Below are 26395 nucleotides of genomic sequence, written 5' to 3'. Positions count from 1 at the left end.
TCAAAATAATGCTTAGCCAAAATGGCATATTTGGGGCACAAATTCTGGTGTCCTTCAGTCATAATACACTGGCCCTTATACAGCCGTGGGACCCCTGTAATCTTGAATATGTCTTCCTGTTCCCTCTGTCTATTGTCACTTGTCCTCTCTTGCAATACTCCATAGCTTTATCCTGGAGTAAATGCCAGAATCGGCTCTGTGCTTTTCTTTTTAAAAATCCTGTCTATTGTGTGGTTCTTTGAAGTTACCCCAGGCTGTGATCTGTTTCTGTCTCCAGTCTCAATATTGTGTTACAACCTGGCCTCTTCTGGAATGGCATTCACTTTGATTAGAAAGAAGTGGGTTTCTGCCTGAAGAACAAACATAGCTGTTGGAAGCCCCTCAGAACCATGTGTATGGAGGGAACAGCTCTTAGGGAATGTGAGGTCATGGGAAGTTCTATTTTTTTCCAATTGATTCTAGGTTTGAAGCATATCTGAAATTGTTATTTTTACTGCAGCTGCTCCATGTAAGTACTTTGGATGTTTTCTACTCTTAGTTCTTTGTCAGTCCAATTACTTCTGTTTTCAATCCTTAAGGGTTTTTCATTCACTGATGGTACCCTGTCTTTATTCTAGAGATGCTATGGATTTGGTCTGTTTAACTGGCTCTATGCTTAGTTATTTCAAGAAAATGAGATTACTGGCTTAATCTAATCTTTCAGATTACTTCTATTTTTTTTAATATCAGTCTGTTATATATCACAGCAAATTTCTCTTGACTCACCCTATGGAAATAATTTATAGTTTCTGTTTCCTGCATTAACTCACTTTCATTGCCACTCATTTGCCTGTATGCTTTAAACTCGAACAGTAAAGGCATGAAGCCCGTTATCAGTTTAACGGTCCGAGAAAAGGTACAATGCAAAAGAAAAGACTTAGATGAATTATAAAGCATGGTTTGTTTACTTTAAGCACTATAAAAAATGAGCCTAAGTGGATTTACACTTTTAATTTACACACAACAAGCTGAAATTTCAGCATTAGGAATAAGCACATGTTACTATTTAGCAAGAAAGACTCTTGTGTTAGCAGGGTTCCTCAGCCTTGGCACTGCTGACATTTTAGCCTAAGTGACTCTTTGTGGTGGGTACTGTCAGCGTCCTTAGGCTCCACCTACTAAATAGTTACCACCTCCCCTTACCTCCTACTAATTGTGACAACGAAAAATGTCTCCAGACATTGCCAGATGTTCCCTAGGGGAAGCTGGGAGGAAACTGTCTCCAGTTATGAACCATGGTATTAAAAGAAAGAACCACTACTCAAAATAGCTTTTCTAATACTAGATGCTAAAAATGTGTAACACAGGATTGGATGTCCATTATATCCAACTCAATACTTTAAAATAGAATGTGTCTTGTCACAATCCCATGAAATATTTAAAACGTTGATTGATGATGTCTGAGCTCAGCATGGTTAAAAGTGGAATATAAAAGCTAGGGGGGAAAAGCTCTAACACTAGAAATTAAAATAAGACAGAAACTCGTGTAAACAGCGATAAATCAAAGAGGAAAGCAAAACCAAACTTCAGAAGGCTAAAAAAATAACAAAGTTGATTTACCAAATCTTAACTAAAGCAGTGCTCAGAGTAAAATTCATTATATATAAAGCTCATATTACTAACCAAGATAACTTTAAAAAATAAACAAAAACCAATGAAATAGATATTCGACCTAGGAAGTAGAAGTCTATGGACAAGATAAGAAAAAAAGACAAGAGATCAGTAATAGAAAACAAGGTATTAATGAATTAGAAAACAGAAACACAGCAGAACTAATCAATGAACTTTCTTTTCCTTTGGGAAATTTGCTCTAAGTGAAATCCAGAAGAAAGCAAAAATAACTTGATAAACCACTAATTAGTTAATAGTAAAAAACAAAAACATAGACATACAAAATAAGAATGGTAAGGGGAAAGTGAGCACGGATTTCAGAGAAGTAATGGGATTGGAAGAGGCCAAGGTCCTAAGGGCTGAGAGTCCAGGGACTTTTGTTTTGTTTACTGATGCACCTCCAGTACCTAGGATAGAGCTCAGTAGAGTGGCACACAAAAACGTTTATTGACTAAATGAACAAATACATTTATGTTTGCTAAATTATATAACACTGCTAAATTTTGAGAAGATGAATTTGCAAAGTTGATCCTAGATGAAGTGGAAAATGTGCAGGCTTCCTATAGACAGAGATGAAATTCTCAGGTAAATTACCGCCAACACTTGAACAAATAATTTTTTTTACTTTAATTTTTAAAGTTTTGTTTTAATTCCAGTTGGTTAATGCGCAGTGTTATCTTAGTTTCATGTGTACAGTATAGTGATTGAACAATTTTATATATCAACCAGTGCTCATCACAAGTGCATTCCTTAATCCTCATCATCTTTTTCACTCATCCCCTCACCTACCTCCCCTCTGGTAACCATCAGTCTGTTCTCTACAGTTAAGAGTCTGTTTCTTGGTTTGTCTCTCTCTCTCTCTCTCTCTCTCTTTTTTTCCCTTTGCTCTTTTATTTTTTAAATTCCACATATGAATGAAATCATATGGTATTTGTCTTCCTCAGGCTTACTTATTTCATGTATATCTCACTGTATTTTTGATTGGTATTTCCCTGATGATAAGTGATATTGAGCATCTTTTCATGTTTCTGTTAGCCATCTGTATGTCTTCTTTGGAAAAATTTCAAATCATGTCTTCTGCTCATTTCTTTTTTTTTAATGTTTATTATTTATTATTGAGAGAGAGACAGAGAGACAGAGCACAAGCAGGGGAGGGTTAGAGAGAGAGGGAGACACAGAATCTGAAGCGGGCTCCAGGCTCTGAGCTGCCAGCACAAAGCCCGATGCGGGGCTTGAACCCATGAACTGCGAGATCATGACCCGAGCTGAAGTAGGATGCTTAACTGACTGATCCACCCAGGTTCCCCTCTTCTGCCCACTTCCTAACTGGATTATTTATTTTTTGGGTGTTGAGTTTGATAAGTTACTTATAGATTTTGGATACTAACCTTTTGGCAGATATGTCATTTGCAAATATCTTCTCCCATTTTGTTGGTTGCCTTTTAGTTTTTTTGGATGTTTCCTTTGCTGTGCATAAGCTTTTTATTTTGATGAGGTGTCAATAGTTCATTCTTGCTTTTGTTTCCCTTGCCTCCAGAGACACGTCTAGTAAGAGGTTGCTGTGGCCTATATCGAAGGGGTTACTGCCTTTAACCTTAAACCTTGATGGTTTCCTGTTTCAAGTGCAGGTCTTTCATTCATTTTGAATTTACTTTTATGTATGGTGTAAGAAAGTGGTCCAGTTTGATTCTTCTGTATGTTGCTGTCCAGGTTTTCCAACACCATTTGTTGAAGAGACTGTCTTTTTTTCCACTGGATATTCTTTCCTGTTTTGATAGATTAGTTGACCATGCAGTGTGGATCCTTTTCTGGGTTTTCTATTCTGTTCCATTGATCTATATATCTGTTTTTGTGCCGGTACTATACTGCCTTGATCACTACAGCTTTGTAATATAGCTCTTGAAGTCTGGAATCGTGATGCCTCCAGCTTTGCTTTGCTTTTTCAAAACTGCTTTGGCTATTCAGTATCTTTTGTAGTTCCATACAAATTTTAGGAATGTTTGTTCTAGCTCTATGAAAAATGCTAATGGTATTTTGATAGGGATTGCATTGAATGTGTAGATTGCTTTGGGTGATATAGGCATTTCAACAATATTTGTTCTTCTACTCCATTAGCATGGAACGTTTTTCCATTTCTTTGTGTCTTCCTCAATTTCTTTTATCAGTGTTTTACAGTTTTTAGAATATAGATCTTTTACCTCTTTGGTTAGGTTTATTCCTAGGTATCATAGTTTTTGGTGAAATTCTAAATGGGATCGATTCCTTGATTTCCCTTGTGCTGCTTCACTATTGGTGTATAGAAATGCAACAGATATCTGTGTTGATTTTGTGTCCTGCAACTTTACTTAATTTGTGTATCAGTTCTAGCAATTTTTTGGTGGAGTCTTTTGGTTTTCTATATAGTGCATCATGTCATCTGCAAATAGTGAAAATTTGACTTCTTCCTTGCTGATTTGGATGCCTTTTATTTCCTTTTGCTGACTGCTGAGGCTAGGCCTTCCAGTACTATGTTAAATAACAATGGTAAGAGTTGACATCGGGGTGCCTGGGTGGCTCAGTTGGTTAAGTGCCCGACTTTGGTTCAGGTCATGATCTCACAGTTCGTGAGTTCGAGCCCCGCATCAGGCTCTGTACTGACAGCTGGGAACTGGGAGCCTGCTTCTGATTCTTGTCTCCTTCTCTCTCTGCCCCTCCCCTGCTCATGCTCTGTCTCCCAAAAATAAATAAATGTAAAAAAAAAAAATAGTGGACATCCCTGTCTTATTCCTGACCATAAAGGAAAAGTTCTCAATTTTTCCCCATTGAGGATGATGTTAGCTGTGGATTTTTCATATATGGCCTTCATGATGTTGAGGTATGTTCCCTCTAACCCTACTTTGTTGAGAGTTTTTATCAAGAATGGATGCTATACTTTGTCAAATGCTTTTTCTGCATCTATTGAGAGGAACATATGGTTGTTTTATTAATGTGGTGTACCACATTGATTGATTTGCAAATATTGAACCACCCTTATAGCCCAGAAATAAATCCCACTTGATCATGGTGAGTGATTCTTTTAGTTTACTGTTGTATTCAATTTACCAGATCTTGTTGAGAATTTTTATATCCAATTGCATCAGGGATAATGGCCTGCAGTTCTCTTTATTAGTGGAGTCTTTGTCTGGTTTTGGAATCAGGGTAATACTGGCTTCATAGAATGAGTTTGGAAGTATTACATCCATTTCTATATTTGGAAATATTTGAGAAGAAGAGGTATTAACTCTTCTTTCAATGTTTGGTAGAATTCCTCTGTGAAACCATCTGGCCCCGGACTTCTGTGTATTGGGCACTTTGTGATTACTGATTCAATTTCTTTGCTGGTTATTGATCTGTTCATGTTTTCTGTTTCTTCCTGTTTCAATTTTGGTAGTTTGTATGTTTCTAGGAATTTATCCATTTCTTCCAGGTTATCCAATTTGTTGTCAAATAGCTTTTCATAATATTCTCTTTTAATTGTTTGTATTTCTGTGGGTTTGGTGGTTATTTCTCCTCTCTCATGTGCAATTTTATTTATTTAGGTCCTTTCTCTTTTTGATAAGTCTTACTAGTAAGAGGTTTATCGATTTTGTTAATTTTTTCAAGGAACCAGCTTTTAGTTTCATTGATCAGTTCTACTGTTTCGTTGTTGCTGCTGGTTCTATCACTTATTTCTGCTCTAATCTTTATTATTTGCCTCTTCTACTGACTTTAGGCTTCATTTGTTGTTCTTTTTCTATCTCTTTTAGGTATAAGTTTAGATCGTTTATTTGAGATTTTTCTTGCCTCTTGAGGTAGGCCTGTATTGCTATATAATTCCCTCTTAGTAGAGTTTTTGCTGCATCCTAGGGGTTTAGGATTGTTGTGTTTGCATTTTCATTTGTTTCCATGTATTTTTTTTAATAACTTGATTTTCTGGTTGACCTATTCATGTTCTTTAACCTCCCTCTTGACTGAGGAATGGTGTATTTGTTTGCTAGGGCTGCTATAACGAAGTGCCACAAACCAAGTGGCTTAAACAACAGAAATATATCATCTCACAGTTCTGGAGGCCAGAAGCCTGAGATCAAGGTGTCACCAGGGTTAGTTCCTTCTAAGGACTGTGAGGGAGAATCTGTTACACACCTCTCTACTACCTTCAGGTGGTTTGCTGGAAAGGTTTAGGGTTCTTTTACTTGTAAAAGCATCACCCTGATCTCTGCCTTGATCTGTACATAGTGTTTTCCCTGTATGTTGTCTGTGTCCAAATTTTCCTTTTTTATAAGGCACCAGTCATACTGGATTAGGGGCCACCCTACTCTATTATGACCATATTATAACAAATTACATACGCAATGACACTATTTCCAAATAAGGTCACGTTCTGAGGTGCTAGGGACTATGACTTTAAGGTTTGAATTTTGAGGGGAGTAGTGGGGATGAAATTCATCCCAAAATAGATGGGAAGCTTGAGAGGGATGAGAGCATAGGAAGAGGTGACATACGCAGAAACTCATATCAGACTGTCACTCTTTCCTGACCTTCCTGTTTTAAGTCTCCAACTCTTTCCCCCCATCTCTGTTATAACTAAGATAGGGTTCCACTCTTCTAATCTTAAGACATATTTTTTCCTCCTGAAAAATTGCAGGACTCTTTCTCAATGCCTTTATTTTAAAAATGGTTTGTTAGGTACGGTCCCTCCTCCACACCAGCCTCCCAAAATATTTTGAAGAAGTTTGATATCAGGCAACAGGGCTTAAGTTTCTGTTCTTGCACTGATACCCCTATTTCTTCCTTCTTCCCAGTGCTAAATGTCCAGTAAGAACTTAATCAAAGGTTTTTTGTTTTTTTTTTTTTAACTGAATTGAATTCAGATAATTTTTCCCCTTCCCTGCCTTTAGGAACAAAATGGAGATTCATGAGGTACAATAAATCATCACATTTTATAATTTCTTGTAAACAAAATACTTTCCAGAAGACAGCATTATATTAGAATCAGTGGAAACAGTGAGTATAGATCAAATTTTCTTGATAATTTCTCAGAAATGTATGTTTTCAGGTCACTGAAGATTATCTGTAAGCAATTGGTCTTGAAAGACATAATTTTTTTTTTCAATGTTTATTTATTTTTGGGACAGAGAGAGACAGAGCATGAACGGGCGAGGGGCAGAGAGAGAGGGAGACACAGAATCGGAAACAGGCTCCAGGCTCTGAGCCATCAGCCCAGAGCCCGACGCGGGGCTCGAACTCACGGACCGCGAGATCGTGACCTGGCTGAAGCCGGACGCTTAACCGACTGCGCCACCCAGGCGCCCCAAGACATAATTTTTGAAGCACTCTCTTGGCTTGTGAGAGTGACTTAATATGAATGAAAAGAAAGACATTGCTCTAGTTGAATTGAAAATCAGTACATCTCTATTGCAGAATTCCAATAATCTTCTCACTCAAATATTAAAAATTTACATATAGTATAATTAATAGTGTACTTTTGAACTTGCTAGTTTCTTGAAATTCAGTTATTCCAATAACACTTTCAAAGTACTAAGTATAATAATTTTTTTATAGTTTATTTATTTTGAGAGAGAAAGAGAGCACGAGTGGGGTAGGGGCAGAGAAAGGGAGGCAGAATTCCAATCAGGCTCCATGCTGTAAGCGCAGAGGCCGATGTGGGGCTCAAACCCATGAACTGTGAGATCATGACCCAAACTGAGATCCAGAATCAGATGCTTAACTGACTGAGCCACCCAGTCACCCCTAAGTACAAAAATTTTATAAAGCCCCTTTTAGACTTTCATTTCATTTCATTTCATTTCATTTCATTTCATTTAAAGGTTTTATTTTTAAGTAATCTCTACACCCAATGTGGGACTTGAACTCACAACCCTGAGATCAAGAGTCACACACTGCACTGATTGAGCCATCCAGGCACTCCTAAAGTGTCCTTTTTGAATGTCTTCTTTTAAAATAATCATCTTCGGATTATTTTATGATTCAGGATTTTATTTGTGTATGTTGGTTGTCTCAAGCCACTTCACATAATGATGTTTATAGGATGAGTAGAGCAAGAGTAATAGGCAGTGTAAGTATGGATCACTAGTTATGTTCACACACAAGCCCTTGAAAGCATGCAAGAGAGAACAAGCAATTATCAATCCCTCAAACTGGGTAAAAGCTAAACTAACCCCCATTGGGTGGAAACAAACAACTAAATCATTGTGTCTTCGGTGACCACTGTGCTGTTTAATTAGCTCTATTTTAAGACTTTTCTACACTTAGCCCCTTCTCTTTATACAAGGTGTAGCAAATCACTTCCTTGTTAATAATGCATGTGTGGATCTTATCTTGGCAGTGTCTAGATTACAGTCAGTGTTCCAAATCATCAAGGTCATTGCCAGCACTGGCTTGTGCCAGCTCTCCACCCTCTTTGTTGTCCTGTTAACTGCTAAAGTAAGGAGTTCAGACTTAATGGCAGTAATCAGATTCATGGGTTTCTTATCATCATATATTACCTCTGAAATCTCTTCTAAAGCCTAATGTCTTTCTGTCAGGAACCCAGAAGACCTTGATCTAATAAAATATTAGCTTATGGTTTCCAAACAATTATCTCAACATATTGAAACATCTTTTTCTTTACATACCTAAGCCAAAGTTATTTATCCTGCACAAAACTTGATAGAGTGTTAAAATCAACACACCACTTAAGGATAGTAAAACCTTTTCATTTCTACATCTAAGGTTCTGGCGTGCATGGGAGGGAAAAATCCATTCAAGGGCACTCTGAAGTCAGTATTCCTCATGAAATGGGTATTCGGGATGATCACACCACCTGTCAAAACAATTCCCCAAAGAAAAAGTTCACTGTAAACGTTGCACAGCTGTGTGTTACTAGCATCCCTTGACAGTTTCACAGACACCTCCCTCTCTCAATTCATTCCTTCTCTGTTCTCACCCAGTCTCTTATTTTCCCTTGAGCCATCGTCTTTTACTGAAGCCCAGGATAGCATTCTGGGTTGGGTGTGTGTGTGTGTGTGTGTGTGTGTGTGTGTGTGCGCGCGCGCGCGCGTGCCCATGGGTTCTTGTGCCCCTTCTCAACTCCTTCCTCCCTTCTGCTGTTTTGACACAGGCCTTCTATTCCAGTGATCTACATAAACATTTCTCCTCAAAATTCTATTACCCATCAGCGTCACTCTCTTCTCAGAGGTTTTATCTGCCCTTCTCACTAGACCTCCTGAGAATCAAAAGTCTGAGATCTAGTAAAGTGATCAGTGAAGTAAATTTCTATGATAATGAATGTATCTCTTAAATAACAATGACGGAACAGTCAGTAAAAAAAAAAGACTGGCATGTGTATGTGCCTGCCATGACCATGTCTAAGATTCAATTCTCTGTTTCTCTGCAAGTATTATGAGCTTCATTTTTTAATTTTACCTTTTTTTAAGTAGGCTTCATGCATAGCATGGATCCCAACATGGGGCTCGAAATCATGACTGTGAGAACAAGACCTGAGCTGAAGTCAAAAGTCAGATACTTAACCGACTAAGCCACCTAGGTGCCCCAAGTACTGTGAGCTTTAAATTAAAATATTAATGTCAATGTCAAATCAAAGACCAACTGGATGAAAAACAGAAGAATCATGGCCTAGCATCCCTAAATTGTACATTTTTATGATCAGTGAAACCTAACGTTTGTTTCTCTTTGCTGATTTTTCTAGTTATTTCCTGATGAGTTATTTTCCCAGTGTAGCTGGAATTAGATATTAAATATGTCAAATGTCAAACTAAATAATGTCACCAACTATAAAAAAAAATCAGTACAATGGATTGACTATCTCTTACTGTCTTTTCTTAATTTAATGATATTTATTCAATACAAATAGTTTATCTTCAACAGCTATTAATTAACCCATAAGTATTTGTTAGGTCTATGTTTATGTTTACTATTTTATTCCCAAGGCTAGTTGGTACCTTTTGATGTTGAATAATGTTTTACCCTGGAAAATTCACATTAGGAGCTTGTTGTATTAATTCAGAAATTGATTAAAAAATGTGATATTAGCATAGTTAGTGTACTTTCTGACTCACAAAAAGTAGTAGGACCAATAAGATAAGTGTTCAAACTATATGAACTATCTTAATGAGCATTTTCTAAATGCTCACTTAGATTACAGATTACTAGTGAGGAATACTAATGAATAAAGGAAAGAAATGTGTATATATAAACATATGTGTGTATATATATGTGTATATATATATGTATATACATATACTATATATGTATGAACTATATTGTTTTGTTATTTTAAAGGCCCTATACTATTTAGAAAATAAAGGGCTACTTCAGTTGACTAGCTGAATTTAGCAACATTTCGAAGGAGTGTAAGGATTTTGCTTGTGGGAATCAGCTAATAGGTGGACTTAGAAGCTCCAAATCTCATAGGCAGCCATTTAACTAAAACTCTAGGTTTTTAGTTTCTTACATGGTATTCTTTCTACTATACTATTCTCTTTCTTTTTTGTCGATGTTTGCTCTATGTTATGTATCACTTGATATTTAGGAAAAAATAAATAGGTTTGAATATTTGTGTTGCTGTTGTATTAACATATATACACTTGATGACTTAATTGTCTTCAAGATATTTAGCCTGCTATGCCTTAACCTAAGTCATGGGATGTCATAAATGCCAGAAATCTTATAAGTAAAACTATAGATTTGTAGGAAGTTCCTAGAGCGAATGTAATTTACCCAGACCTGTTTAATATTCAGAACATGCTGCCCACTGGCCTTTACCCTTGTGATTTCTATAGACCCAGAACAATCTAAAATCACTGGGCAGTACTTGATGGGTGGTCCCCCTGAACTCACATGAGCATCTCCACGAAGCGGACATTTTTATTCAAGGCCTCGATGGCCTTCATTTCTTCTTCAGTGAGAGAAAAGTCAAAGATCTGAAATAACAGAAATAAAAGATATTTTTGAAGATAGAAAATGGGTCAAGTCTGGGATCAGGGAGTGGGGCCAGCCATGGGAGCTCTTCAAAAATTTATGAACATCTTTAAAAGAATTATTCACCATGATCAAGTGGGATTTATTCCTGGGCTGCAAGGGTGGTTGCAAATCAATCAATGTGATACACCACATTAATAAAAGAAAGGGTATGAATCACATGATCCTCTCAATAGACGCAGAAAAAGCATTTGACAAAGTACAACATCCATTCATGATAAAAACCCTCAACAAAGTAGGCTTTGAGGGAACATAGCTCAACATCATAAAAGCCATATACAAAAAACCACAGCTAATATCATCCTCAAAGGGGAAAAATTGAGAGCTTTTCCCCTATAGTCAGACAAGGGTGTCCACTCTCACCACTGTTATTTGACATAGTACTGGGAGTCCTAGCCTCAGCAATAAGACAATGAAAGGAAACAGAAATCATCCAAATTAGCAGGGAAAGAGTCAAACTTTGACTCTTTACAGATGACATGATACTCTATATAGAAAACCAAAAAATTCTTCCCCAAAACTGCTAGCATCGATATGTGAATTTAGTAAAGTCACAGGATTCAAAATCAATGTGCAGAAATCTGTTGCATCTCTAAATACCAACAACAAAGCACAAAAAGAAATCAAGGAATCAATCCCATTTGTAAGTGCGCCCCAAACCATAAGATACCTAGGAAGAAACCTACCCAAAGAGGTAAAAGATCTGTACTCTGAACACTATAAAACACTAATGAAAGAAATGGATGAAGACACAAAGAAATGGAAAAACATTCCATGCCAATGGATTAAAAGAATAAATATTGTTAAAATCCCTATATCACCCAAAGCAATCTACACATTCAATGCAATTCCCATCAAAATACCATCAGCATTTTTCATAGAACTAGAACAAACATTCCTAAAATTTGTATGGAACCACAAAAGACCCTGAAATAGACAAAGCAATTTTGAAAAAGAAAAGCGGAGCTGGAGGCATCACAATTCCAGACTTTAAGAGCTACATTACAGGGGCGCCTGGGTGACTCAGCCAGTTAAGCTTCTGACTCTTGGTTTCAGCTCAGATCATGATCTCGCAGTTCGTGGGTTCAAGCCCTGGGTCAGGCTCTGAGCTGACAGCGTGGAGCCTGCTTGGGATCTTCTCTCTCTCTGACCTTCCCGCTCTCTCTCTCTCTCTCTCTCAAAATAAAAAACTTAAAAAAAAAAAAAAAAGCTAGATTACAAAGCTGTAGTGATTAAGACACTATAGTACTGTCATAAAAACAGACATATAGGTCAATGGAACAGAATAGAAAACCCAGAAAGGACCCACACTATAGGGCAACTAATCTGACAAAACAGAAAATAATATCCAATAGAAAAAAGACAGTCTTTTCAACAAATGGTATTGGGAAAACTGGACCACTTGACATCGCACACAAAAGTAAATTCAGAATGGATGAAAGACCTACATGTGAGACAGGAAACCATCAAAATCCTGAAGGAGAACACAGGTGTAAACCCATTGACATTGGCTGTACTAACTTCTTACTAGACACGTCTCTAGAGGCAAGGGAAACAAAAGCAAAAGTAAACTATAGGGGCCTCATCAAAATAAAAACCTTCTGCACAGCAAAGGAAACAATCAACAAAACTAAAAGGCAACTGACAGAATGGGAGAAGATATTTGCAAACGACCTATCTGATCAACGGTTAGTATCCACAATCAGTAAAGAACTTATCAAACTCAACACCCCCAAAAAACTAGTCATCCACTTAAAAAATGGGCAGAAGACACGATCTGACATTTTTTTTCCAAAGAAGACATAGAGATGGCTAACGGGTACATGAAAAGATGCTCAACATCACTCATCACCAGGGAAATGCAAATCAAAACCACAATGAGCTATTTCCTCACACCTGTCAGAATGACTAAAATTAACAACATGGGAAACAACAGATGTTGGTGAGAATGAGAAGAAAGGGGAACCCTCTTGCACTGGGGGGGGGGAGGGGTGAGTGCAAACTGGTACAGCCATTCCGGAAAACAGTATGGAGGTTCCTCAAAAAGTTAAAAATAGAACTATCTTATGACCCAGAAATTGCACTACTAGGTATTTATACAAAGGATAAAAACATACTGATTTAAAGGGGCACACGCACCTTGATGTTTATAGCAGTGTTATTAATAAACAGCCAAAAAAACCTCCAAAAAACAAAAAAAACTAAAAAAACAAAAACAACAGCCAAATTATGGAAAGAGCCTAAACGTCTGTCAACTGATGAATGAAAAAAGAAAATGTGAGATATGTATAATGGAATATTACTCAGCCATCAAAAAGAATGAAATCTTGCCATTTGCAATGACATGGATGGAGCTATAGGGTATTATGGTAAGTGAAATAAGTCAGAGAAAGACATATACCATATGATGTCACTCACATGTGAAGTTTAAGAAAGAAAATAGCAAAACAGATGAACCTGCGGGCTGGGGGGAAGAAAATCAGGAAACAGACTCTTAACTATAGAGAACAAACTGAGGGTTGATCGACGGGGGTGTGGGGGGGATGGACTAGATGAGTGATGGGGATTAAGGAGGGCACTTGGGATACACACTGGGTGTTATATGTAAATGAGGAATCCCTAAATCCTACTTCTGAAACCAATATTACACTGTATGTTAACTAACTAGAAGGTAAATTTAAAAACCAATACAAAGATTGTTAATTTGTTTCTTTCAGTTCTGTCAGGTGTTTCAGTTCTTCACTTCTGTTGAAACTCTGTTATTTAGTGACAAACACATAAAAGATTTTTTTTAAGGCTTTTTTTTCTTTTTCTTTCTTTCTTTCTTTTTTTTTTTTTTTTGAGAGCAGGGGAGGGCAGAGAGAGAAAATCCCAAGCAGTCTCTGTGACGTCAGCACAGAGCCCAGTAAGGGACTCAATCTCATGAACTGTGAGATCATGACCTGAGCCGAAATCAAGAGTGGAACACTTAACCAACTGAGCCCCCCAGGCACCCCAAAAAACTTTACGTCAAACAGAAATTTATGACTGTCTGCAAATGAGAAAGAAGTTGGGCTGGTGCTGGGGGGCCACACCCAACATGGGATTCTATTCTTTGTCTTAGAAATACCCCTGATGGAGCCACCGTGAGGGACATTCCAAATGCTCTGCAACAACACGTGTTTAGGACGTGTTAGGACTCTTAAAATTCCATGAGTGAAGAATTTTTTATTGTTTCTGGATATTATGCTGAACTTCCTATTCTGGACTATGGCCTCTGTGCTGTGTTTTTAAAAATATTCCCTAGTCTCTAAATTTGCTTATGTACTTTTTAACTTTTAATTAAAAAAAATAAGTTTATTTATTTTTTGGAGAGAGAGCATACGTGGGCATAAGCGGGGGAGGGGCCGAGAGCGAGGGAGACAGAAATCTAAGCAGGCTCCTCACTGTCAGCACAGGGCCTGACTTAAGGCTCTAACTCACAGACCATGAGATCAACCAAGAGTCAGACACTTGACCAACTGAGCCCCCCAGGCGCCCCCATGCTGCCATTCTTTTTTTTTTTTAATTTTCTTTTTTATTTTTTAAAATTTACATCCGAATTAGTTAGCCCACGCTGCCATTCTTAAAGACCATGCTTCAGAGTTTTAGGAGTAAGTCTCCCCACAGCACTTGCTGACAGCTGCAAAATAATCTCATTTTCCTTCAGGAAGTGTTCCTCTTCATGGATGGGTTTCTGTACCTCAGGCCTAGAGTCCGTCCGATAAACTCCAGGGTGCTGGGCGCATCTCTTCCCCCTCCGGGTTGCTCACCTGAACTTTTAATTTGATTTGTTTTGGGGTGCCTGGGTGGCTCAGTCAGTTGAGCGTCAGACTTCGGCTCAGGTCATGATCTCACGGTTGGTGGGTTCGAGCCCAGCGTCCAGCTCTATGCCGACAGCTCAGAACCTGGAACCTGCTTCGGATTCATTGTCTCCCTTTCTCTCTCTCTGCCCCTCCTCTGCTCATGCTCTGTCTCTCTCTCTCTCTCTCTCTCCCTCTCTCTCAAAAATGAGTAAACATTTAAGAAATTTTAATTTGCTTTGTTTTAGACTCAATCATTTCTCTCATCATTTTTTAATGTCATCTTCTATCTTTTAAATATATTACATTTTCATTGTTTTATTTTAGCTTGCACACTTTATGCTCTGGTTTTATAATTGTTCTTCATTTACATTTCAATATTTAACTTTAGCTTATTTACATTTTTAACATTTGTTTTGATTATAATTATCTTCTACTTATTGTTTTATCTCGCTATCCCTTAACTTTTATTTTAGTAATTTACATTTATAAGTTTTAATTATATAATACATAAATATATGCTTTTTTGTAAAAATTAAAACACCAAAGAAGCATATGGACCTGTATGAAATAAGTGGAAGGTCTCCTTCTTACCTACCACCCCAGTCCTATTCTTCATCCCAGACATTTCTTCCAAACATTCAACACACTAAGAGCAAAATGCAATTGTATCATATCTTTTTGCAGACTAATGCAACTTTCTTTCATTCATATAATATGTCTTGGTTATCTATTCTGTCAAAATACATAGATTGACTTTGTACATAGATTGTAACTACTGCATTCGTTATAGATATAACCTGATTTACCTAATCATTTCCCCGATGGATTACTTCCCAGTGCTCTTTTCAGGGAATGCTTTTCTTTGATTATTTATCATCCACGTATTGAGTTTATGAGATTGTGTAAGGAATCACAACTTTGCATAACATAGAAACGGTCATGACTGGGCCAATCACTTACAAAATAAATCCTTACTCAAACTTCCTTTTTGCTTAACATTAGGCCCACTTTTTAAGTGTTGGTGAGTCATTTTCTGACTCCAGTGAATATGTAACGTAAAGCGAAGTCACAAATCTTGCCAAAGACGCAGGATTTCATGAAGTCATTGACAGCGATCTTGGAGGTTTGCTCTAACTACAGGCAAAGTCTTTTTCAAATAGGAATTTAATGCAGTTAAAAACTACTTTGGGAGATATATCAAAAGAATGATCTGAAAGAAAAAGCCAAAGGATTAATAATCTCCTTCATATGAAGCTCTGTGAAATTTTACCAGAATTATTCTCTTTATGATCACTTAGCAAAAACCTTTGTGAAGAATGTCAAGAATGTCACATTCTGTTATCATGTAATTTTGTCAAGCATATTTTAAAAAATCGATCCTGATTCACTCAGTTTGTTCTAACATTTAGTACACATATGCAGTTGTAATGTAAATTTTGTTGAATATAAAATAACTAAAATTACTTTCATAATTTTCAGTTTTAATTTTAAGGTAAACTTCCAAATTCCTCCTCCCTCCATTATTTCTACGCAATGTTTTTCTTTAGTTTATGTGGATTGATTTGCATTTTTTTTTCATGGCACAAATTATCCTGTTTTTCACTTTTTCAGGATCTCATATTATAAAACTGAGTGCCTGATATTCCTACCACCTCCATCTGCTTCTCTGATGGTATAGGTTTCAAGAAGAAGAAAGTATTAATTGTAAGTATAAATGTTGAAAGATCTACTAGGACAAGGACAGAAAAATGATTGTTGGATCTGGCAATGAGGAGGTCACTGGTGACCTTGACAAGCTGTTTCAATGGAATGGTCAGGTGAAAGCTTGGTTTCAATGGGTTTAAGGGAGACTGGGGGAAAGGGACTTGGAGGCTGTGATAATAGAATTCTCTTTTAAGGGGTTTGCTGTAAACAGGAAGAAAGAAAAGGATAATATGTGGAGGGGAAAGTGAGTCTAGATTGGATTTTACCTTTTAAGATTGAGGTCACAGCATGTTTGTATATTGATGGGAGTTATGCAGTAGAGAGATAATGCAGGAGAGAGAGGGGGATGTTTGGGGGGGTATGGAGGAGCTTTTAGGTGTTAGTGTAACTGCAGTTTCCAGGGAGTAACAGTGGGAATTGGTTGCTGAAATATATGGGGCAAGATCATCGTGGGAGAGGAGATTAAAGAACTATAAGGCAGGGTGATTGGAAGGACCATCCCTACGTATGTTGAATTCATGAAGAATTGTGATGCGAGGAGTGTTGGAGAGAAGGAAAGTGAATCAAGAGATAAAACCTTCAAGGAATGGGGATCAGTGGATGATGGTAACAGGCTGGATAGTGGGTGGTATAATTTGATTTTTTGTTGTTTCAATGTTAAAAATATCCTGCTTTTTTATTTTCTTCATTGTCACCCTTAATTTTATAGAGTTTTTAAGTTTATGGTTTAACTTAATTTTTATTACACAATTTTTTATTTCTATGACTTTTTCTTCTTTTATTGTAAATATATTTAAGTTTCCCTTTACCCTTTATGTTTTGTGGATATTTCCTATCTTATACAATATTTTTTAAGGCTTATTTTACCTCAGTTTCTTCTAACATTTAGTACACATATGCAATTATAATGTAAATTTTATTGAGTGTAAAATAACTAAAATTACTTTCATAATTTTCAGTTTAGAAGGGAATAATTTTCTATTTTGTCAAATATTGGTTTTAACACCCAGCAAAATTTGTGGTGGTAGGGCAAGTCTAAACCCTGTAGAGTGGAAATTGGCTGTGAATTCAGCTGTCATTTTCTTTGTAAATTTGTATCTCTTTCATGTTTTCTTGTGGTATGTGAACCTCTGAACTCCAATCCCTTATTATCTGGGCTATGGAAATATATGGGATATAGCAGAATTAGTTGCAATAAAAATTTTAAGGAGAATGACAGTTCTTCCAGTACAAAATTGTAATTCACAAAATGATATAAACTCCAAAGGTTTTAACCTTCCATTGCACAGACTACTAGTAACTACTCTCAATCTCTGAACAGTAAAATTTTGAATCCATGAAAACATTTGTTTCAGGTGCATTAAAACTTGTTTTAATTTTTGATGAACCAATACATTAGCCATGCAGATATCCTATTGTTTTAAGATGGCTGAAAACAGTGTCAACCTCTTTTAGTAAGAAGTACTTTGGTAAGTGCTACAATACTGTGAGTAGTAGTATAACTGTTTATCATTCTTTGCCCTTTTTGCTAGTAACAGAATCCCCTTTTTCCTCTTATGAACTTCTCTTCTGTCATCTCGTAGGGCTGTTTGTCACATGAACCCATTTCCAGTACAGGATGTAGTCCAAGGGGGCAATCAAAGTGTCTTATTCACTGGATACAGTGATTAATATGGCAGAAGCTCATGGCCCACAAAGGGACAATCAGGGATAGAGACCCTCACAGAAGGCTTTACCTATGATCATGTTCACTGAATATGAGTAATAGATTAGCCGGGAGATGTCAGGGACTGTTTGTGCTGCCACATGGAGACAGAGAAGGTAAGGGGTGGGGGGAGTACAGAGGAACAGAGAGAACTCAGTCCTTTTATAAATCATTTGCATACCTGTGCCCAGTCATGTCTGATGTATCCATGGAATTTACAGTTCTGTGACCCAATAAATCATGTCTCTCTTTCTTTGGTGAGTTTGAGTTGCATTCTGTCATGGGGTAGCAAAAGATCTCTGAAGATAAATTGTCTAATATCATGAATATCTTCCCATGGAAGTATTTATATTTCCACTCTATTATTTAAAAATGGCGATATAATATTTCATTATACAAATATATTATAATTTGTTTTATAAGATTCTACTGGAGATTGTTTCCAGGTTTTAAAAATGATAAATCATGCAATAGTAAACATCCATGTTTCTATGCATGTATGTGTAAATATAGGATCGAGATTGTTGGGTCAAATGGATATGTGGGTTTGAATTTTGATGGCTATGGATAAGTGACATCCTGCTTCTCCAAATCTTAAGCCAGTTAATGTTTCTAACAGGAGTATATGCAAGTATATGCAATATGTTTTCCCACATATTTAATATTCTGATTATTTTCCTATCTGAGGGGATAAATACTATCTCATTTTCCTCTTTAATTATGAACAAGACAAAAGCAGCTCACTTTCTTAAGTTATTAACTAATGAGTAATTACTTTTGCATGGTACTTTTCTATGGCTGTATTTACCTAGCAGTTTAGTCTTGAGTAGTAGGCAAGGTAATCTAATCACTCATTTGTCTAGTGGCCTCTTTTCTCGCCTGTAAATCACCATGCTGATCATGGAGTATTTACAGAGGAAATAAAGGCAAGTGACATTCATGAAGTCTAATGATCTTCTTCAATGATTTCCAAGTTTGTTCCTCACTTCTCCCAGAGCCATTAAGAAGGTGGAAAGTTTACTATTAGGAATTTCAAGTTCTATACCTTCTATTGCTCCTGTGCTGGTGGAGAAGTGAGTAGGTAAGAGTCAATAGGTAAAGAAACAGAAGAGTAAGGGAGCTAGGTAATGTACAAGCAGCATGGAAACCCTCAAAGTACTAGGGACTCTCTCAAACTCAGCCACAGTTAAATTCAGACCTAGAGAGTGTGGATTGGGGAGCAGGTATAAAAGAAAATATGAAGGCATTACAATTAATTAAATTAACAGAAAGTTCTCTAAAACAAAGCAAAACAAAAAAACCCCAGACTCCAAAACAAAAATGCCTTCTAGGTTTTACATGTACTGAAGCAGTTCTCTTACTTGAAAGTTTTCTTTGATCCTTTCAGGGTTAAAGCTTTTAGGAATAACAACCACTCCTCTCTGGATGTTGAAACGCAAAACAACTTGAGCTGCTGTCTTCTTGTATTTTTTCCCCAATGAGTTTAGAAGTTCATCCTTTAACAAAGGTGGGGATGATACATTCACCCTTGAAAAAAATCAAAACGTGCATCATATTTAGCTCGAGTCATGACAACGGATGGTTAGTCCATCGCCCTCCTCCTCCGTCTCCCTATCCACCTGTTCACCTACCGGGACACTTCGGGTCACCTGTAACCAATTTCTTGGAGTGCAGAGCGCTCAGTGAAGAGTTGCTCTTTTTTTTTTTTAATTTTTAAAATTTATTTTGGGAGAGAGAGTGTGAGCAGGGCGAGGGGCAGAGAGAGAGAGAGAGAGGGAGAGAGAGAGAGAGAGAGAGAGAGAGAGAAATAGCAAGCAGGCTCCCTACTACCAGTGTAGAGCCTGAGGCAGAGCACAAGCTCACAAACTGTGAGATCATGACCTGAGCCAAAGTCAAGAGTTGGAGACTTAACCACTGAGCCACCCAGGCACCCCAAAGGGTTGCTTTTATCAGGAAAAGATAAAGAGGTAAATTTATAGAGCTGTGTCTTTCAGAGGGTAAATAGTGCTTCTTGGGTGAGTCTTACGGAGATAACTGGGTTAGAAGTAGGTACACAGGGGAAGGCTCTGTTGGAGCAAACAGAGGCACAACTCTCGGAGTCATCTTCGAGTAGAAAAATTTCTACTTAAGTGTGTTGAACACATCACACACAGCACAAGTGCTGCCACTGAACACAGAGCTCAAACAATTCTCTGCGGCGCCTGGGTGGCTCAGTCTGGTAAGCGTCTGACTTTGGCTCAGGTCATGATCTTATGGTTTGTGGGTTCGAGCCCTGCATCAGGCTCTGGGCTGAGAGCTGGGAGCCTGGAGCCTGCTTCAGATTTGGCCCCTCCTCTGCTTGTGTGCCCTGGCACCGTGTTCTCTCTCTGTGTCAAAAATAAACATTTTAAAAAAAGAAAAAAGAAAAAAATAAAAAATTTCAGGATCTGGTCATGGAGAATCTTTGTCAATAATACCTAAACTAACATTTATGGAGCATTTCCTATGTTTCAGGCACTGCTAGGCAATTTTACACATACAGTATAATCAATTCTTAACCCACCTTTGTGAGGGAGGTTTTATTAGCTCCAATTTGTATACACAGAGCATGGCTCAGAGAGGGTTAAGTTACTTTCTTAAAATCACAGAGCCAAATAGTCATGTCATTCAAGTAACTCACATTAGTCTCACATTCTACACCAAAAGAAACACTCCTGAGCAGACATAGAGTCTTACTTACCAGCTTGGATTCCTTGAGGTCCCCAGGGGGCTATATGCGATAATGACAATGTCATGTTGTTGGCAAAATTTCAAGAGTTTGGGCTGGGTAAAATACGGATGGCACTCAACCTACATGGTTGCATTGGAGGGCAGAGCACAAAATCAAAGCCTTGTAGTGAATGCAGTTTTACACAGTTTTTTAAAAGTTCTTCAATAAAACCCATCTAAAAGCATCATGGATAATGAGGCAAATGCTGAATATTGTTCTTAACAAGGAAGTTCACGTTATGGTGAGATTACTTACAACTTGGTTAGTGGGGTCACCACCTGTGGATTAATTCTAAAATAAACGGGGAGCAAATTCAATTTCATGTAGCTATCATAGTGTAAATCTTTAACGGAACAGACTTAATTATTTATAGTGACCATTCCAGCAAATACAATTTTCTAGGACAACAATACAGTCTCAAGGTTCAGATTAGAGTCTCGATAGGGAGCAGCGACATGTTGCTGAAGCCTTTTCTCTGTAGCTATCGAGCATCTAAGAACATTTTCACAAGAGGTAGAGCATGCATAAAATGAAATTTAAAGATGTATTTTGTCTTCTCGGCCGAGAGGTCTTTACACCGCCCAGTGCAGGCCTACATCTATCTTCAGTGTCTCATTGGCAAGAGTCCCGCACTAAAAATGTTTGTGTCACAAAGTCCTTCGCAAAGTTTCTTTTAACCCCTCTGGTAATTTTGGGCCTGTGCTTTTCTTTCCTTTGTAAATTAAAATCAACCAAGGCTGAATGAAAATAGTTGTAGTATTTAATTATTATTTTCACTGTCTGGTTTGAGTTCTAGAAGGCCCAAGGACCCGCTCGCTACCTATGAATTTGCAAAGATAAAACTGGGCCTCTTAGTGGTGGGTCTTATTCCCATTCTCATTTGATATACTTTTTTTTTTTCTCCCTGACATAATCTTGTTCCCTGACCCTAAGAAACACTTGTGGGTTTTCTCTCCTTTGGAACATTTCTTAAACAATTCTAAAAAGTAACACAGAACCTAAAATACGGCAGGAATCACACTTCTTAGTGTTTCCTTCCAACATCACTCTCTGCTTTTTCATCTCCAGTTGCATCTGTTATTGGTAGACCAGTCTCCCCAAAATATGTACTTCATCATGTCACTCACTGCTTAGAAACTAAGTATGAATTCCTTCATTTCATGCCTACCGGCTCACTCCAAACACAGCAGTTCGGTCTCCCCACAAGGACTCCTTTCTAATCAGATTGGAGTGCTGTGGCCTGTCTCTGGCCTATTAATGCAGAAGCAGGTGTGTGTATACGTGTATGTAAATATGTGTGTGTATGTTTATATATACATTGAATGCTTTTATAACCTACTCTTTGCAAAAGGATTTCATATGGTTTGTGGCAAAAGTTATACATAATAAGGCAATTAGAGTTAGAAACAGAACAAATAGGTATGTGCATATTGAGTCTATGACTGAACTGAATCTGTGAATGGCAATTTGGGATGATACAGAGTTGCACTAAGTAACATCCGAGAGACATCTACTCAACAAAAACTTGAGAGTTAATATATACACTCAAATAACATCACATAACCTAATTTAATATAAATGTTTGCATAAGCAGTTCTTTTTAAAAAAATTTTCAATATTTATTTTTGAGAGAGAGAGACAGAGAGACAGAGACAGAGAGAGAGTGCAAGTCGGTGAGGGGCAGAGAGAGGGAATCCGAAGCAGGCTCCAGGCTCTAAGCTGTCAGCACAGAGCCCGACGTGGGGCTCGAACACACAAACTGCAAGATCATGACTTGAGCTGAAGTCGGATGCTTAACTGATTGAGCCACCCAAGCACCCCTGCATAGACAGTTCTTAGGTAAAAATCCTGGGGCGTATCACTAACGGGACACCCAGTGAGGGAAATGTGGGGGTGGGAGTGGATAAGCTATTAAGATCCATGTGCATACGACCACAGAGAACCATATTCCTTTTTTTTTTCAGAGCATTTATCTCAGTTTCTAACTATCAATAACTTTTGTGATTATTTGATGTCTGTTCCACACTAGACAGCTAGTGCCCCGAGAGGAAGGGTTGTATCTGTCTTTGGTCACTTATGCATGCCTGGAACCTAGCAAAGTGCGTGGCATAAGGCCAGTGCTCAATGGCTGTTGAATGAATGGAAATGGTACCTCTACAGACAGACAGGACCAAGCCAGAATCTTAGAAAGAATTACTGGTCCTGCAGACTTTACAGAAGGGCTCCATCAGCACTGCAGCTTGGTGGGGTCATTTGAGGCCAGCAGATGATCCTTGTTGGGTCTGCTGGCACCGGAGGCCGAGTTTAAGGTGAAGGGCAGTGACGGTGTCTGATGTCACAGGGCCTTGATGCCAGTGTTGCCCTGGAACTTCGTCATTTCTAAGGAGAAGGATGACTAAGCACACTTGCTTCCTTCTTTGCCAGGGACTGGTTATGGCCCTTTGTGGATGGGCCACTGGAGATGCGGTCTTTACTTTTTCTTGTTGACTATGTAAAACTGATGTCACTTCTCAGTGTCTTGACATGTCTGGGGCTTTTTTTTCAACACTATTTGGTAGCGTGGGACTTGAGATAGCAAAATCTCACAAGGTGAAGTTAAGCTGGACAGAAGCTGTGAAGGAAGATGTTAACCTCATCCTCCGCCTTTCTGTAAAAAAACTATGCTGAATTTTCCTTTCATTAATTAAATCACTCAAAAAATATTTATTGCTTCCTAAGTCAGATGTCTGTGACTTAGGCATAGTGAGTAGGGTTAGGAAAAAAATGAAGAATTTGGAGATCTTTCCTTTCTCCCCCTCCCCTTCCTTCATTTGTTAGAATTGGGTGTATAAAAATTAAAAGACCTGAGCTAAGGTCTAATTCAAAGGTCTCCTTTGAATTAGTCTGGGAAAACACTGCATGACAAATTGCCCACGAGGAAGACTTTTGGAGGTACTAAGCCAGGGATGGAGCCTGGGAGACACATGTCTTTGTGTCAACACAGACATCTTGGACAGTACTAGGGAAGTTTGGAATGCTCAGATTCTGAGAATTAGTAGAGAGCAAGGTCATATTCTACGTGACTTTGTTCATAAAGTCCATGGAAAAATAGACAAATCTGCAAATTATGCTTTAAATTTATTCTAATGGGAAAGTTAATTTTTAAATATGTGAATTTTGACTTATGCAAGGTCTCCAGGTATGTATCCCTCATAGATAAAATGTGTCCGCTCTGTATGAGGCCCACAGTATGCTCATAGTGATCTTGAACTGAAAGCTGCTCTTTTTTGTGTCTCTGGAGTAGAGGTGGTCCTACTCAATGCACAGGGTAATGGCTGGCCGGCCAGTAGACCTGCACTTTGATCTGTGCTATCTCTGTAGGGTTGATATACTCTGCCTTCAGACACCATGAAACACATGAATCAGCTATGATCTTCCAACATGCTCTTTGTCATAAGGAGACACACTGTCAAATTCCTCATTTTTCATTCTGAGGTATATATTGGTAAGAAGAAATGTGTGTGTCATTTCAGCCTTTTAGTTATCTAATTTTTTAAATAACAGAGGTTCCTACTGTTCCTAGTGCCTCTTTTCTTTTTCATTGTTTTTTAAATGTTTTATTTTTGAGAGAGAATCCAAAGCTGCAAGCCCATGTGGGGCTCGAACTCACAAACGGTGAGATCATGACCTGAGCCGAAGTCAGACACTCAACCGCCTGAGCCACCCAGGCTCCCCATTTCACGCTTTATAACAAAATACTGTTTTTGAGGGTGCAGGAAAATGTGCTGGTGAGGGGTAGGAATTAGGGATATGATTCCCCTTTTCTATTACATTCAAAAATGGAATTATCCATTTTTGTTTGCTCTGTTTTTCCTAATATTTTTAGAGTTTAACATTTTATACTGTTCAATGCGTCAGTTTCTTTTATAATTTTCTCATGGCTACATTTTCTATATATAACTCCAGAAAACTAAAAATGTTTTGTAGTATTCACAAATGACTTCCTCTTTCTTCTTTAACAGCTGATCAAAGAGATGCTAGGAGTATGACATGAGGCAAAGATCTAGATTTGTTTCTACAGAACTAGCCCTTCCCCCCACACTATTTATTGACAAATTCATCCCTTAGCCATTAGTTTGCATTACGTTTTTGTTGTTGTTGTTTTTACATTATGTTTTTATTACACTTGGGGCTTGTTTATTTCTTATTTTCTACTCATTTGTATGTTGGTTCTGTACAAATGTTACATTATTTTAAATACTCTGTATATATTAATATCTGGCAGATCTAGCTCGCCCTCATTATTTTTCTTCCAAAAATCGTTTGGGTTCCCTTTGCCTGGATTTGAACTTTAAAATCTTTTCGTAAGAGACACATAGTGAGAGAAGTCAAAAGATTTGCTCAGGGTCCTCTGATGAGATATATGTAGAGTGATCGCAAGATTTCTGACTCCTAGATCAGGGTTCTTGCTGTTAAGTAAACATTGGAATCTCCCTCTACCCCTCACACACACCCCAATTCCTCACCTCCCACCAATCCTGTCAAACTATACCTGGTTGCTGACTGGCTTATGTTTGAGTCCTGGTTTGTTCAAGATGAGTTCCAGCTGCCTGCGGTTAAAATTGGATACTCCAAGGGATTTCACCAAGCCAGCATCTTTGCAAGCTTCCAAAGCCTGTTGAATAAAGGCCAATGGGTCAACAAAAAAGCCTCAAAACAAACGAGATGTCTATGAGGGTGACTATGAATTCTTTAAGAATGAAAGTCCCTGGGTATGGTAATAGGCGTGTGTGAAGAAAAAAAAAAGCGGGACAGACAGACAGGAATTGTTTGGGAAATATTGTACACCATATCTTCCCCCTTGCATTTTCACAAGGTATACCAGTGCATTAAGAATGATCTTATTTCTTGAAAGCTGTTGTGGTTTGCTTTGTGGCTTGGGACCTGATCCATTTTTATAAATGTCTGGTGTGTGTGAAAATGTATATTCTCCTATTATTATGTATATATCTTTTTCTCCTCTTGCTCTGTGTGTGTCTCTGTCTCATACGTATATGTGTATATAGACACACACACAGACACGTACACACATCTTATATAAAATTAGGTCTAGTTTTTCCTGGCTTCTCAATAAGTTAAAGGAATATGTTAGAAATCTCCCACCGTATTAGAAGAATTTATCAATGTCTTCTTATAGTTTATCAACCTTTGCTTTATATATTTTGAAGATAATTTAAATGGTACATATGTGTTTAAAACTGGTATATCTTCTTGGTAAGTGAATCTTTTATCATTATGCTATTTGCCATTTCCTATAAATTTTGGAATCAGCTTTTCCATTTCTTTTGGGATTTTGACTGGGATTGCATTGACTCTATCGACCAGTTTGGGGAAAATTAACATCTTAATATAGTCAATCTTTTTTTATCTTTTTAAAAAATGTTTATTTTTGAGAGAGAGCATGAGTCGGGGAGGGCCACAGAGAAAAGGGGAATAGAGGATCCAAAGCTGGCTCTGTGCTGACAGCAGAGAGAGCAGAGAGCCTGATGCAGGGCTTGAACTCACTAACTGTGAGATCATGACCTGAGCCGAAGTCAGATGCTCAGCCAACTGTGCCACTCAGGCATCCTTATGGTCAGTCCTTGTATCAAAGAACATGATATATCTCTCAACTTATTTAAAATATTAAACATTTCTCTCAGTAGTGGGCCTGGCTGTCTCAGTTGGTAGAGCATGTGACTCATGATCTTGAGGTTGTGAGTTCAAGCCTCACGTTGGGTATAGAGA

At 37.8% G+C, this 26395-nt stretch overlaps 1 protein-coding gene and 1 non-coding gene across 3 annotated transcripts in view; one reads left to right on the top strand and one right to left on the bottom strand.

The window, feature by feature from the left end:
* Window positions 1-8342: 8342 nt before the first annotated feature.
* Window positions 8343-26395, bottom strand: part of AKR1D1 (aldo-keto reductase family 1 member D1) — a 93363-nt gene continuing 75310 nt past the window's right edge. For both annotated transcript variants that reach the window (XM_043589668.1, XM_043589667.1), the window contains exons 5-9: window positions 25161-25283; window positions 20600-20709; window positions 19242-19407; window positions 10507-10589; window positions 8343-8470 (exon numbers count right to left, since the gene is read on the bottom strand). In XM_043589668.1, coding sequence (XP_043445603.1) covers window positions 8428-8470; window positions 10507-10589; window positions 19242-19407; window positions 20600-20709; window positions 25161-25283 — 525 coding nt within the window. In that variant the 3' untranslated portion in view covers window positions 8343-8427. The remainder of the gene's footprint in view (window positions 8471-10506; window positions 10590-19241; window positions 19408-20599; window positions 20710-25160; window positions 25284-26395) is intronic.
* On the top strand, window positions 26317-26389 carry TRNAM-CAU. Its single transcript has one exon. It is a non-coding gene; the product is annotated as a tRNA-Met (tRNA).

The sequence above is a fragment of the Prionailurus bengalensis genome, chromosome A2, assembly GCF_016509475.1.
Source record: "Prionailurus bengalensis isolate Pbe53 chromosome A2, Fcat_Pben_1.1_paternal_pri, whole genome shotgun sequence".
Taxonomy (NCBI): Eukaryota; Metazoa; Chordata; class Mammalia; order Carnivora; family Felidae; genus Prionailurus; species Prionailurus bengalensis.
Note: the sequence above shows the minus strand (reverse complement) of the source record. Positions and strands in the feature narration are given on the sequence as shown.